Source organism: Bolinopsis microptera, chromosome 1, assembly GCF_026151205.1.
Source record: "Bolinopsis microptera isolate Bmic1 chromosome 1, MBARI_Bmic_1.0, whole genome shotgun sequence".
Taxonomy (NCBI): domain Eukaryota; kingdom Metazoa; phylum Ctenophora; class Tentaculata; order Lobata; family Bolinopsidae; genus Bolinopsis; species Bolinopsis microptera.
The window spans coordinates 17,669,703-17,685,861 of NC_087072.1; the positions used below are offsets into that span (position 1 = coordinate 17,669,703).

Genomic DNA, 16,159 nt, shown 5'->3' on the forward strand with positions numbered 1-16,159 from the left:
CAGACGAAATCTTTACCCTTTCCTTTCAGTTCGCTGTAGATCCTCTTGATGGCATCCAAGAAAGTTTCCTCCAAGATCAGGTCGACTTCTGAGCTTCTCTTTACCACATCAGAACTTCCGCAAATCCATCCTTGAACCATCTTTACGGCTCCATCAAGTCTGTCATCGACTCCAAAGAGGTCCAGAAGATCATGAAGACTGGATCCACAGATGAGGTCTTTTCCGTAGGCTTTAGCTAGAGCGTAGATCCTCTTAACTTCATCAGTGAAGCCCTGGAGAGCAGCATCATGAAGGTGAGGGTTGAACATTAGGGCTTCAGGCTCGCCACAAAGCCATTGCTGGGCAAGTTCCACAGCACCATCAAGTTTTTCAGGGAGTCCTAAAATGTCAAGTAGTTCCTGGAGCTTGGCACTGCAGACAAAGTCAGAGCCTCTTTCCACAAACTGGTCGTAGATCTTCCTAACAGTAGCGAGGAAGTCAGCGATTGACTCGAGCTCCTGCTGGTGAGTCAGAGAGACAGGTGTAGCCGTGGAGACGGCAAAGAGTGCCAAAAGAGTCAGGAACAGCTTCATCTCTAAAGTTGTTGTTCAGTACTGGTTGAAAGTGTGATGAGCAGAGCAGTTTGCTGGTGGCTTATATAATTCTCACTTCTTGTAACAGCTGTTTTTCCCGCACGGTTAATTAGGGGGTTAAACAATCAAACTTATCAATTATCAGCTCTTCTCTCGGACGGTGTCACAAATGCTGGCTCAGTCGCTTTGTTGTACAGTTTTAGGTGCACCGGTCTGATGGAGGAGGACTAAGTTGTGCTTTGTTCAGGAACAAATGTCCGTTGAGAATCGTTGGAGTACATTGTTTAAAATCACTTGCTCCATAGTCTCTATTCTTTTCCTTCCACAACGTAGCGACCAGAGTTAAATTGATCGGCCGAGTTTATGGCAATCTAAAGATCATTACAATCAAATACACAGATTTTCAAACATTAGGAAGATAAAGTGCAGCACAGATTAGCGGTGCAACTATATTTCAAATAATCCATGGTACTAACACAACACAAAATGATTTAGATGCCTTTCTGTGCTATTTATAGAAAGTGATCTCCATTCCTATTTGACAGTGATTGAAATTATGGTTGTACAGTAAAACCCCGATTCACCGCACGATTTGGGGAAAGAAAATAGTACTTTTGGCCCACCCTGTATGTCAAACTGGGGTTATGGTTTTAATCACAGCCGAACCACGGTTTTCCCTCAGCACAGTTCTGGTTGCTAATTTAGGGTTATTGTTGACTAGCATTAAGATAAAAAATAGATAAATGAACTAACAAGCCTGACTAATGACTAGGAAGAGTCTGTACGCAGGTTGGAAATTGTTGATTTATATAATACTACTTGAACAATACTAATTTAACATTTTCCCACCACCCTCAGGGCGATGGATAAGTTCAGTAGCTGGGCTGATAGAAGCTTGAACGGGGAGAAGTTGCTAATGTATACTCTGTGGAAAGATCTCAAGTCTTACTTCGAGATCAACAAACAGAGTAACAAGCACCTGAGAAGTTTGCAAGCTGAGCATATCCACAGGACTCATTTCCTGATGAAAGACAAAAAGTGGGTTTTCAGCACAGTCCGTACTTTTGATTCTTGTTGATTAAAAACAGACTTTTCCAATTTCTTAAGCATACTCTTACTATTACACATACTCTATAAATTTTAAAAAGTATTCCGAGCTAAATTGTACATGTCAGTATTGCCAGGCCCTACAATTTCCCTCAAGACCTTTCCTCGAGGATGAGTCGAGAGCAGACTGCTCGGCCCACATCTCCTCTTCTAACCAAGACGATGAGTTTCTGTGGGGGAACCGTCGAGAAAGTCTTTGAAGAGTTTGTCCAGGTTTAAATTTTACTTATACAATAAAATATAGCCTTAAATCTTTGTTTTATACCGCTTTACATGTAACTTTCAACAAATGTAACTTTTAACCAATGTTACTTTTAACCAATGTAACTTTTAACTAATCTAAAGTTTTATCTTGCAGACGTTGCCGCTGGCTCAAGCAGCTCTGAGAAGAAGGAACACCTCAGATGATATGAACTCAAGTATCAGTCAGCAATCATTTGCTATTGGTGGTGGTGGTAGACGACGAGGACGTGGAACTAAGAGCAAAAAGGTAAGAGTTAGATGTCAGATCTATTACTCTATTAGCACTTAAAGAGGTAAATTAGAGGTAAATTACAAATGAGGTGCAAAGTCATCAAATTAACCACTTTTAGAGTATAAGAGATATAGAGCTAATAGCCTGGCAGATTGGCTGAGTTTATTTATTAGATCTTTTTGCTGAGCGAGCCTGAGGCTCACCCAATGTAACAATCAACCTAATATCGTAGTAGTAGCTGTTTCTCCCCACTGATCGGACATTTAAAATGTTTGCGGTCATATTTACTGAGATTTGTGCGATTAACCTAATTAAATAATCAGTAATTTCATTGGTCAGTTTGTTTTTCCAACTCAGTGTTAAGTTAAAAGAATTAGCAGGAAGCATACCACTTTGTTCTGATTAGCCGGTGATTTTTAAAGCCAATATCCTTCAATTGTGATCACGCACAAATATTGATTTTTTACGAGCTCAGTAAGTCTTTGCCTATTAAAGGAAAATATTGATCAGTACTTTTTGCCACCACCAGCTTCTTTAAACAGGTGTTTTAACTTAAACAATTCTTAATTTTTCTAGCGATTTCATTATCAGACGGGTGCACTACGGCTGACTTGCCACAATTCACATGTAGTTTCCAAATGTAGTTTAAAATTTCTACTACCCACTGTATCACTTTGCCGCATGTTAAGACCTTTTCTCGTGGTAGTATGGCACGCGCGATCGCCGAACGTATTGTTATTGACTGAAATCCTTGACCAAGCGCCCAGTAAGATGTAAATTTTAGCCGCGCATAAGGCGCGCGCGACAAGGTGTGCCAGTTTATTCGGTCCCCTGGAGATTTTCACAAGCATAATCTGATAAACATTTCTGAAAACTAATGAAATGTTCTACAAGTAGTGATGTACAGCAAACTGTAGTGAGAGGAAAAATAACTTAACAGAGTGTTTTTTTCGACAACACCTTCAAAACGCTCTCAAAGATGCGGATGCCTTCTTATTCTATCTTATCTATTCTATTCCCAGTGGCGTTACCATTTGGGCATTTGGCGCCCCCGCTGAAATTTTGGGCACCTATTTCTTAAAGGTCAGGAAGGGTAAAGGTTAGTGTTAGGGTTCGGTTATATTTCGGACAAGAGTCGCCCAATTGTCCGCAGTTAGCATTATTCGAGGTTTTTGTACTCCTAAAATAACTTTATGAGGTCAAATTGACTGTTTTAGCTAAAATTTTTTAGTTGCCATACTTGCCCACAGCTTTTACGTAGACTTTATGTTCATAAACTTTCTAAAAATTAGAAACTTTTCTCAAAATATAAAAATTACTCCATCAGAGGTTACCGTGATTGAGTCTACTCCGTCATTTTTAATAACTTGTCTTCTTAAACCTGTCTAAGTCTCACTAGAGTCTGTCATAGTACCTTTACTCCCATAACCACTTATCAGAGAATCACAACGGAATCAAGATTTTGTTCGGAAACGTTAACATTTACTGGAAGCAGACTATAAATCTTTGTGCTTTAGATTCCCGTCAAGGGAAACAAGGAAACAAACTCTGATACTCTTTGCTTTAACTCTTTAAGTCATCAGTTTTCTCGAACATCTCTTTTTCAGGATTGCTTCCAACTCCTTAAGTAGATTGGATGCTTGCTTCTGATGCAATCTCAATGCCTGTGTCGAGGTGTTGTGGTAAACTTAAAATATAATACAATGTAGTACTACGGCTACGGACTACCCTGGTTTCTCCTCATCCTTAACTTAAAACCTTTGCATTAATGAAATGAGCGATAGCTTGAGGGTCTTCTTCTTTGAAGCCACGGGAGGTCTAAGCAGGTGATCCAAGCCGCGTTTCTGCTGTGATACCACGTGGTAGGAGATCTAGACAATGTGGTTGTCAGTCCCACCAGTCACCGCTTAGTAACCTAGGTTCTGTAGAGTTTCAGTCAGGGCTCTATAATGCATTTTCCCACTTCTGGGAATGCCAGAATTAGGTGCAAGTTAAGAAAACTCGAGTCGATTCTAAGACGCTAGAACCATTAGAATAGGTGGTCAAATTCTAAACCTTATTTTGGTATTCTCTGAATTAATCTTAGTGTTAGCCTCTTTTAGGGCAGTTGCTATAGCTGCAGTTGTGGTGCGGTGCTCCCTGCAGTAGTGGTTATGCAATTAGTTGTCGCATATTATATTTGATCTAATCTATGATATAGTTAACTTACCCATTTCCATGCATAGTTGATCAGTCTTATGGTATTTGTAGAACTGTAGAAGTAATATATTGATGTAAATCTGTAACGGGAATTGTGCAAGAATTAAGATGAGAAATTAGAACGAGAACGGGAGCGTGTCCAGTGAACCTACAGTTCACATATCCAGTTAACCTGCAGTTCACATATACAGTGAACCTACAGTTCACATATACAGTTAACCTGCAGTTCATATATCCAGTTAACCTGCAGTTCACATATACAGTTAACCTGCAGTTCACATATACAGTTAACCTGCAGTTCACATATCCAGTTAACCTGCAGTTCACATATACAGTTAACCTGCAGTTTACATATCCAGTTAACCTGTAGTTCACATATCCAGTTAACCTGCAGTTCAAATATACAGTGAACCTGCAGTTCACATATACAGTTAACCTGCAGTTCACATATACAGTGAACCTGCAGTTCACATATCCAGTTAACCTGCAGTTCACATATACAGTTAACCTGCGGTTCACATGTAACTATGTATCCTGCAGCCTGCCGACAATCTTGTCATTAAAGTTGGTCGGTAAATTATTTTCAATGTGCAACCGCAACATGCATGCCGAAAGTTGCCATCGGCACCAAGAAAACTGGCTCAAATTATCAAAGTATTAAAGTAACTAAATTCCAAAATACTGCATAGTTTGTGCAAATTCACTCCTGTTTAAAACTCTAATTCTGATTTGGTCGTCGACCGGATTACAATAGGTCAGAAATAGTGCTAATGTATTTGGTATTCTCTAAATTCCTCAGAGTTAGCTATAGCTGGAGGAATTTAGGTGAAAAATTGGAAGAACGGGAATGGGAATAGGAATAGTGAGTGAGAATAACCGGGGAGAATAGGATATCAGAATATTGACCGATGGCGATAGACTGAATTTTATAGAAAATAGTACTAGAAATCCGTGTCTATTGAAAGTTTGTTGAAACTTGTACCAGGTCTGATGACACCTAACAACCCTACTACAGGTACCGGGACGAGCGACCCCCACTAAAGAGCTCTACCACCGTCTCCTGAACCTACTGATGAGTGTGACAGGGACGTGGCCAGAAGAGCTGCTCTTATTTGAGAAGTACCTGGCTGAACATGGGCCTGATGATGGTTATCCGCTCATTGTTAACGACCTTCATTTCTGGGTCGAGGTAAGATGGGGTGAGGTAATGCGTTTGATAATAAACGTAAGTTTTATTTCTCGTTGTTAATAAAATATTCGCTGCACATAATGTTCGTGAAGCCTCAAAATATTATATATCCACAGGTGCAGAGATACAAGGACATGCACCACACAGATACGGACCACGACTTCATCTTCAGGAAGTTGGAAGCTATTATCGACTGTTACTTGGACCCTCAGATTCCTACAGAGCCTCCACCGGAGAAGGTACTATTCAAGAATTTGCATATTATGGAATGTATTCAAGTTAATTGTTTTTATAGTAGATAAATGGAATATGCGTAAATTTAGCAGTGCATTTTAATTCAAACGAATTTTAAAACTCATATCCGTTTATACAATATGATGCAAGTTCTAACTGAAACCCCTTTTCCCTCAGCCAGTGAACCTGTCCCCTACAGCGTCCCCCACCCCCTCAATGGTATCTAAAGGACAGTCCAGTAACCCTGAAAGTCCTGTACAGAGTAAGATAGACATCACCAGCACCACTGAGAAACAAAAGAAACTGCCTTGGGCCCAGCGCAAACAGGTTAGAACTTCATTCAATTGAGCTGTTCTCTGCTTCCAGCTGCTGGACTTTTATAGAACAACAATTAGAATAGCTGGCTGGAATTTGTGAAAATATTGGATATAAGGGCATGCTCTATTCACTATAAACTTAAAAAAGAAGTGGCAGAAGTGCACTTTTTGGGAGCGCTGACGTTGACGTTGCAGCAACTACAGGTAGATCTAACGGTGGATATCGGACAGAAGATCTCCCACCGTCTCTCCACTCCAGGTGGTCACATGGATAAGGATATGAGTCACTACGATGAGGCTCAGAAGATGGTGCTTAAGGAACTTGTTCCTTTCTATGCCGGGTAAGTTTTATTTTTCGGACATATTTTGGGTATAGTAAGCAACCCCACATTCTTATGTTGTTCTTCTTTTAAGCTGGGTTTGGAAAGAGATTAATATTTATTCAGTTAGTTTATGAATGGTTTAAGCGGAGGCTTGAAGCCACACTTCATTGACTGATTAGAACTTTCCTTATCTGATTTTTCATAATCAGTAATCAAATTGTTCTCAAACGGAGCATGAATGAAGCTGCCGTCCGACCCCATTCTAAATTAAAACATTCCTTTATCCCCGATTTCAAGCTCAGCTAGTTGATAACAGTTAATACCATCACAACCATGATGGTTCACCCAGTCATGCCTTCCTTTCCCACTGATAAATATTGTTATCAGGTTGTATCACGTTTCTTTGGTTTATTATACAATTAAGATATCCCGAACTTGAAGTTTACTTCAGCTCACAAACACCTCACTTTTCAACTTCGCAGCTAATCAATGTTCCGGTTCAGGTTTGCCAATCAACAAGATAACAAATCTTCAAGGCTGAGCCAGTGTAAAGTGTGCACCAAACCCATACAGCCCCTCCAGCCGCCTGTCCTCAAACAAGTCCAGTGCCACACAGGTAAAATATCTCTTTATATGGTAATGTTACCATTGTAACACTACCATATAAGGTAGTGTAACACAGGTAACACTCCAATACTGATCTAACAGTGAACTTGCTTCTCTCTAAATCGGGCACGTGCTGGTGAAAAGATTATATTAGATTCAATTTGGATCGTGCCGGTTTTAAGAATATGTTATTGACTTTACCCAATTTTCACACATTCCCTATACTAGCCCACTGATTATCAATTATCGTGATTTCCACACACCTTGATTCTAATTAACCCCGCACCCTCCTCAGTCAATAGAAAGTGGGTTGGGTCACCTAGCAGCGATACAGTGCTAGTGTTCCCTCTTCCAACAGCAGCATCCGCTAACAAAACCAAACACCTCCTCTCACACAAGGAACACTTCACCTTCACTTTGGAGCATGGCGTCACTTGGACTAAGGTCTGTTTTTACTTAAAGTTTTTATATTATTTTATTCTACATAATTTACTGTTTTGCTCAAATTATATGGTCTTGTCAGTTAAGGAAAATCACCGCCATTTCATAGGTGAGGGCCTCTCAAAATTCTATAGAACCGAAAAAAACTTCGGAGCCCAAAAATTCAGACTGGGAAAATCGCCATTTTGGTCTGTAGCTATTGCGAGTCCATCGTATTTTCTAAAAGTCTCTAAGACCATTCTAGCCCCAAATACCGCATACCGCCCGTTTTCGCACTAACACCCGAAATTTCTTTTTGAGTTATTGACAAAAACTGATTTCCGGGCCGGAAATCAGTTTTTGTCAATAACTCAAAAAGTTTAACTATACATAAGTATAAGAATATTACACAAAATTGGAAATTTTTCTTTAAAATTCTAAGAGTCCCCAAAAAATATCAGCCCTTTACTATGAAATGCAGGTAATTAGGTCATATTGTCCATAACTGACCAGACTAATAAGTATGTTTTACTTTAAACATGGATTAAGGCAAGCCTGAGTCCTGACAGGTTAACCCAGGCCATGGAGTCAGCTAGACCAAGGTTAACTGCTCAAGCTGTGGGTAGATGATGTGAACTAAATGTTAACTCCCTTCTGTCGTTACAAAATAACGGGTTGTTCCCTTTATTGCGACATGTTCGTAATAATAGAATTTTACTTTCGTAAATAAAATTGTACAGAAAAATTAGGAAAGTTAGAATGTTAAAACGGTGAGCCTCACAACTGCAGCCATGTTAATAGTTAGGCCACAAAATACCTATTCCGCTTGAAGTGTTTCACGTGTCATTTATCGTTCAGCTTTATATAGCAGATAACTTGGTTTTCATTTAGCTTTATAACTTGGTTTTCATTTAGCTTTAAAACTTTGTTATCATTCAACTTTACAACTTGGTATTAAATCTAACTTAGTTACTGATTATTAAACAACTCAATGATCTAACTTATTACATCCATATATTTTATACTAAACTGAGTTATTTTAATAAAGTTTATAAATATAAACCTGCAGCACGTGGACGATGACATGATATCAGCGGCTAACAGTGAAGACGGAATGCCAGCAGGCAGATCTGACCCCTCCAAGGTACGGGCTCGTTAACTCCGTTCCCATGGTAACGGTACTCGATCACGTGACTACTCACTACGGTCAGGAACGTAGCCAGGGAGTCATTCTAGGGATTCTTTAGTCCCCCTCTTGAAAAGTCAAACATAGAATTTTCGAACTTTGAATTTCCTTTTGACTAGATTTTATCAATAATAGCATATCTTACAAAAATTCTCTCGAAGCTCAGAACGCATTTTTCCAGATCAATCCCTTGCACTTATCAGTTTCTAAGGCACTTCACCCTGCTGGCATTTGAAAACTTGGAGCTATTTTCTCATATTCTCATGATTCTTATATAATAATATTAGCACTAACACCAGCTTAATATATAGTATATAATTTCTTTTTTAAGAACTAATTTATGCAACAGATATTCTGAGCTATAAATTGTCGTACGTATGTATATTTTTCAACGCCCCTTGACCTGAAATGGCCAGTGTGATTTCAATTCACATATTTATTTCATTCCCGAAGAAAATTTTCTGATAAATTTTCCGCTCGCAATTGAATCCCCCTGTGATAAATTCTAGCTACGGTCCTGATTACGATAACACGTGATTTAGTTACCTGTTTGTCGATCACGTACAGACATTTGAGAACATTCTATCGGCGTTTTGTCAACGGTTCCATGCTAAATGAGTATATTGTTGAAAGTCAGAATACTCGATTCAAGCTTTTGAAAGCTCTGAAAAATGTGTTGACAGTTAAAAGTATTTAAAATAAGAGTTGTTTAAAAATATTAAAATTAGAATTGCCAAAAGCTAAACGTCCAATTCAAACTTTATAGATTTCTATTTTCTTTTAAAGTCGAGCGGTTTGAATTTTTAAAAGCTCGTTGCTCAGTTATTTAATTTGTACATAGATATTGTGTGTGATTTTTAATGAATATGTGAATAGCGTGTAAGAAATTCTTATCAGATTGTTTAGAATGTAGTTTAACTTATTTCTGATAAGGCGAACACTTAAACCGATTTTTATCCATTTACTGATATTTCACTGCGCGCTTTTAAAGATTAAATTTTGTCCCATTTGTGATAAGAGAGCATCGCCTGCATGACAATGCACTTAACACTTCATTTTCTTTCATTCGTTAATTCTATTGGACGATTTACTCTAAAGTCTAACTAACTCATTGAAACTTATCATTAACCACTCTCATTCAGTAGCTAGCTATGATCCCAGGAGAGGGGGGTTGTTGCATATTGTGTTGCAATGCTCTGTGTATCAAGGTAATCTAGCAGCCTATAGTGGTAAGTGTTACAGTGTTATACCTAGTCTCACCTTGCTTTACGCTACTCGCTCTATACTAGTGAGATGGCACATTTCGTCTAAGCTGCTCCGATTATTTTATTTTTAAATATTTCGCAATATTTAATTCGACTTTAAAATGTGCATTATGCAATGATGCCGGTTTGAAAGAACGGTTACCTAGAGCCCCATAGAAAATAATACCGTCTAAATTAGATTTTCTTATCTTAATCGAGTTTTTTAAATTAGGAATAAGGATTTTAACATCTGGCTTGTTTAAACATGATTAATTACAGTCCATTTTTATACACATTTTATTTCAATTCAGTAACAATGCGTAAGATAAAGCAGTCTAGATTTGGAAGCAATTAGCGTTCTTATTACTTAATGAAAACTTGGACCTGTTAGCACTAGGAAAAATGTTTCCACTTTTTCAACAGTGCAGCTTAAGTCTACCTGGTGATGCTATAGGACTTCCAAGATTTGTATGAAAACATACAACATTTCTAATTCCACTATTGTAAAACAAAATTTATCGCTGAAGATTGGGTCTTTGGTCCTGCTGACTTTAAAATGGAGGGTAAATTGTTTTACCACAATACAGGATTTCTCTGCCATTTTATGCATGTTGAAGACAGGTATGATCGCTAAGTCTTTAATAATACCGTTTGATCTTTGGGCCTGGTAATTTTAAAATGGTGGGGGGGGGCCAACCATATTAAAGTATATTAAAGTATATCCCCGGGTCAAAATCGGAAAAAATCCTACATTTTAATATACTTTAATATACCTACAATTAGTAGATTAGAAGATAAGCCAATTACTGGTCCCCTGAACTCATACTTCATATATTTTGGCTCATAAATTAGTCAAGTATCAATATCTTTGAACAAGACTAACCTTACATGAAAGGTAAATCTAATCTATACATTAAATAAAACAAAATTTTTCACATAATTTTTTATTATGTAGGTATATTAAAGTATATTAAAGTATATTAAAGTATATCCCGGATCGAAATTGGAAAAAAAACCTACATTTTAATATACTTTAATATACCTACAATTAGTAGATTAGAAGATAAGCCAGTTGCTAGTCCTCTGAACTCATAATTCATATATTTTGGCTCATAAATTGGTCAAGTATATGGTAAGTAACATGGATTCAAAATTTTAATGGAGAAAATGTAGGTATATTAAAGTATATTAAAGTACATTAAAGTATATTAAAGTATATTAAAGTATATTAAAGTATATTAAAGTATATTAAAGTATATTAAAGTATATCCCCGGGTCAAAATTGGAAAAAATCCTACATTTTAATATACTTTAATATGGTTGGCCCCCCCCCCCCCCCCCCCCCCAATGGTGGGTAAATTGTTTTACCGAAATAATTTTGACAGGAAACCAGTAAAGTATGTTAAAGACATATAGGTATACACAACATCTATCCCGGTGTTACATTTTACCATCGAGCCCGGCTTTAACTGTCTAAATACTTGAACTTTGAGTGCTGAGCACGAGATTCTCTCTCCCGCCAAGCTGTGTTCCTTCCCCCTGACTGGAGGTCATACATTGACGTTTCTCTAAGAGCTGCAAGTTCTGAGGAATTGAGCTCAAGGTGACGTACAGCTTGTCAGATTTAACGGAAATACTTCCGACTCTCTCAACCCCTTCACCACCAGATTAGGAGTTGGCCGCGAAATAAACGTCCGTAATTCTATTCCTAGCTCCTTGACATAGCGTGTTAATTATTAATAATACCAGTAATTCTCCTTGACATATTATGTTAATTATTACTAATAGTACTTGTAATTATTACTAATACCACTTGACAGCCCACGCCCAGATGAGCACCAAAGTCTAAAAGTTAAGTACTAAACAAACCCGCCAAGTACTTTAGTCGCTAACACCAATCGTGTGGTAGGTGTCAGAGTAGGACTGATATTTACTCTTGAACTATCTTTGTTGTACAGCCGAACTCTCAAGTTGATTTCCTTATTTTTTGTCTGATGAAATCTATCCTGGGACAAAATTTGTTAGGGACCACCGCTTTAAAACTGTGTGCTCTATCTCTGAATTATAGTATCTTTTCAGGAGTTGTGCCTGCCTGAAATATCTAATAAGGTAAATTAGCATATTGTTATATAACGCGTTTTGTAAGGAGTCAAACATTGTAGGAAGTAGGTTAGTAGGAAGTATCTGCGTATGATCGTTTATCGATGTCATTTTTAACACAGCGATGAATCAAAAATGAATCGTTCTTAAGAAGGCTTCTATATTGCCAATGGTTTGCATCTACATCTTTTATTATGAAGCTTGCTAAGAGCCATGTGAAAGCTATTTTATGGTCTTGGCCAACAGAACAGCTAGTACACCTTACCAACTGAATGGTAAGGCAAGAAAAGATATTGTTAAACATTTAGGGAAAATAACAAGATGACGGTTTTCAGGGTACATGTTTAATGCAAACTATCACTGTTTTGGGGGAATTTTGTTTAAAATTATGTAACACTCTAATTTGTAGGCAAATACGACTGAAAACTTTACCTACGATAGCTTTCGGTCATAACTACTATTTACAGACTAAAGAGTTAGAATAAACTTCAAAGACTACAGGACTTGACGTGGGCCTTTGATGCATGACAACGGCCTCCTTTCGGGTTGGGTCTTTTGCGGGGTACCCTAGAACCTAGTTTTTGTGATTTCAAAGTGAAAAAAGTGTAAAAAAGTTTCAACTCGTTAGTAATAAGATAACGGTAATCTTACTGTAGTGCGACACGTACTGTAATGCGACACGTACTCTAGTGCGAAGTCCGACAAAAACACCCTCTGTCGCACTAGGGTACGTGTCGCACTACCATCCAGGTAGCGTACTCTACTGCGACAAAATATCCTGACTTATTTCCAAGCTTAGGTCACATCCTATCCTTCTTATGGACCATTAAGTGATTCGTCGGGTTGGTTCACGTCACTTATTTCGAATTGATCTTGCGAATACGATTCGTCGGTTCACATCACGTGTTTCGAAGTGATCCGCTGATCACAATTCCTTCGGGTCAGTTCAAGCCACGTATGCAGTGTGTGATCCACCGGGTAACTCTTAAGCAGCATATGATCCTCATTCCTATCACACGTATCGTATGAAGGTATATCTCCGATTTGGATAACAAGTTCATATTCTTGGGCCATATATAAAGTCACGATGATTCTACCAAAGCATCGAACAACATCAACATGTATTCTTCAATCACCTCCATTCCTGGACGCACTACTGGTTCAAGAAACGTTATCCACGACGGATACCGCTACTGCCTGGATAATTAGAAGCGCGACGACAGGACCTACTGGTGATCCACTGGGAAGATCTGCTCCGGACGTCTCAGTCTGATGAACGACACTACTGTGACCAGTACGAAGACTTATTCCCACCCTCCTACTCCTGCAGCAAACTCTGTCCACACAGCAAAGCAGCATATGAAACGGAAAGCTTCCGATACTGACCTCCCTACGAAACACCTAATTGCTGATGCTGTTGGACATTATGAAGCCCTCTTGGATGAGCTCCTTGCTTTTGGAGTCGACCCTCAATCTGTCATGAGTGACTACGAGAGAGCCCTGATAAACGCTGTGGAGACAACCTGTATACTACCAAGAGAGGATGCTTCTTCCACCACAAGCAAGCACTTTGGAGGAAGATGCAGCAACATGACCTAGTCCCGGAATACAACGCAGAGAACTCAGCAGTACGGAAGTACTTTAAGATGATCGGTGCTATTGCCTTCGTGGACCTAATCTTCGTGGACCTAATCTTCGTGGATTGTAATCTTTGATTTTATATTTAACCCCATATTTACTCATACACGACTACACTCTTGTCATTAAAACTTAAAAATGGAAAGTCAAATTTTTATTGCGTAAAGTGTTTTATCGCACTTTAGTTCGTGTCGCACTACAGTCCAGGTAGCGCACTGTAGTGCGACAGTGTCGGCCTTGAAATTTCTCTGTCGCACTAGGGTACGTGTCGCACTACGATCCAGGTAGCGTACTCTACTGCGACAGTGTCGATCTTGGAGGTTTCGCACTAGGGTACATGTCGCACTAGAGTACGTGTCGCACTACAGTACGTGAACCTAAGATAACCTTGAACTGATGTTACGGCTAATTAGAAGTCGGGTGTAATCGTGATATGAACTGGGACAGTTTTACTTGAAGACCCAGAATAGTTTATACAGCATTGTTTACTATTAACAATTTAGCGATGCCCACTATTTCTGTTTAAAGTCACTCCCAGAATCGCTAGTGCCGCACACAAAGGTAGCAGTCATTCTGATGCTGAGAAACTATGATACCTCCTACTTTCCTACGTTCCTACCTTTGACAAAATTAATACAAACCCCTAAATAATCAATTGTCAGTTCTTACGGATTTTGTCATTTCTTACGAATTTTGTCATTTCTTACGAATTTTGAGAACATTCCAGCAGCCCACACTAATAATAATTTGATATTGTTAGTAGTGTGTTTTAGTGCTAGTTCTCTGGTGAGCTGACTTGTGGATCCTCTCCAGAATAAATGCAAAACGAGAAAAGGAGGGCAGAACGGACTGTCCTGGTATCTAGCTCCACGTTTTGTAGCTCCCGACTCAGCCATCTGCTCTGATGAGGAGTGATCTTTGACGTCCTCTTCTTTTATCACGGGTATTGTGTGTTGTTGGTACAGTAAAACTCCGATAAGCCGTACCTGAATGTGTTGAACATTTGTCTTTCCCTAATTCTGTTCTGCATTTTTCGTGGTGTTGAAACAAGTTATTAAACGGATCTTGCTTGGCTCTTTTGCCATTACAACTTGCTAATAAAACAATATCTAAATCTGCGTACCCTGCACGTTTGTTCTTTTGTTTCTTTCTCCAGATTTAATGTGTTTGTGTCAGACTGGTATGGAGGAGGTCTGTGCCTGCTTTTTCGTGAGATTGTGAAGAAGTTTGCAGCTCGTTCTACCAGCTGTCCAGTTAGCGGCTGTTAACTGTTAAGCATCGTGTCTGAGCTAGTTGAGCTGCTACCTTTGTTCTGTTTTGAGCTGGAATTTGTCACCTTACTACACCGCCCAAATCAAGCTTCTACAATTCGTACAACTACCCAGTCTAGTTTTCACTGTCTTGAAGCAGCATACTTTAGTATTAGTACTTGGCAAACTGATCCACTTAATTCCTGCTAACCGTAGTTAAAATGCTTCCTGGATGAATTAATCTCTCTCCAGGTGTGATTCATTTAGTTCCTGCTGCCCCCCGACTAGGCAACTACCGAATTCTCACATCTATTTCTTTCCTGGACCCCAACTATCTGATCCTGAGATGACACTACATTTCCTTCTTACTGAGTTACCACACTCCATGCTGCTCACCACTATACTGAGGGTACTTATAACACTACAGCAGAATATGAAGTACCTATAACACTACAGCAGATGAAGTACCTGACCAGATAGGTACGTGACACCATAAGGTACACATCACAGTGCACACTGTAGTACACTTACGCTGAACAGAAACAAAAGGAAAGACGCGGGAGTTGCCAGGTGCTGTTAAGAACTCTCTGAACTCTCTGAAACCTGCTGCACAGTTAAACTTGTATTGTACTCTGGACAACTAGCGGAGAAGAATTGCCATTTTATCCTTAATCAATCCTGCTCGTTTCACTGCAAATAGAGCTCAGTAATTATATTATTACAATTAGAGAGGTCCCAGTACTGGTCGCCTGTACAGAGGGCCCGGCCTTTATTCTTAAATCAGACCATCTCACTCGACTGTAGTCCTCTCATTTTTCAGTTAATTTCAAGGAGTATTATTGATATTAGTATTGTTCGCGTGATTTGTTAAATCTTTGCTCTGAGTTTCAGGGGGATATTACTGGTATACGGTATGTTAGTGGGGAATTTAGTGTCCGATGTTAATGTTGCCCTGAATAGTGATTTAGATTCAGTTAAGAATTGAGTCTTTACTGCTGTCGTCGCCACCCTATACCACCCTATACGTGCTCTAAATTAGCCTTTAAATTAGACTAGTAATCAGAGTAAGTTATGTGTTGAAACCCGGGCCTTCAATACGCGCTTTTGTTTGCTCTAAGTTGCACTTGTTCCTATACCACAGTCCCCATAGGTCGCCAAAACCTTTCCAAGCTAGTTGCCTTGATAACAAGCGGACTAACAGAGTAACAGGTATCCAGTTAAAGTCTAGACAAGTTCAGTGGCAATGGCAGGTGAGTCGCCTCCCTGCCTCTGTCAGGTCACGTCTGGCCCAGCACCCTG

The 16,159-nt window shown here is 39.1% G+C and overlaps 1 protein-coding gene across 2 annotated transcripts in view; it reads left to right on the top strand.

The window, feature by feature from the left end:
- The window catches only part of LOC134816677 (uncharacterized), a 41,777-nt gene extending 25,971 nt beyond the window's left edge, over positions 1-15,806 (top strand). Inside the window, exons 21-33 of one of the 2 annotated variants that reach the window (XM_063825634.1) lie at positions 1,431-1,610; positions 1,748-1,892; positions 2,038-2,169; positions 5,369-5,542; positions 5,659-5,781; positions 5,954-6,103; positions 6,298-6,434; positions 6,920-7,032; positions 7,318-7,466; positions 8,512-8,586; positions 11,952-11,981; positions 14,424-14,553; positions 15,113-15,806. In XM_063825634.1, coding sequence (XP_063681704.1) covers positions 1,431-1,610; positions 1,748-1,892; positions 2,038-2,169; positions 5,369-5,542; positions 5,659-5,781; positions 5,954-6,103; positions 6,298-6,434; positions 6,920-7,032; positions 7,318-7,466; positions 8,512-8,586; positions 11,952-11,981; positions 14,424-14,525 — 1,510 coding nt within the window. In that variant the 3' untranslated portion in view covers positions 14,526-14,553; positions 15,113-15,806. Of the gene's footprint in view, positions 1-1,430; positions 1,611-1,747; positions 1,893-2,037; positions 2,170-5,368; positions 5,543-5,658; positions 5,782-5,953; positions 6,104-6,297; positions 6,435-6,919; positions 7,033-7,317; positions 7,467-8,511; positions 9,589-11,951; positions 11,982-14,423; positions 14,554-15,112 lie in introns of those variants that run through there. The other variant, XM_063825642.1, reaches the window with a different exon arrangement.
- The last annotated feature ends 353 nt before the right edge of the window (positions 15,807-16,159 follow it).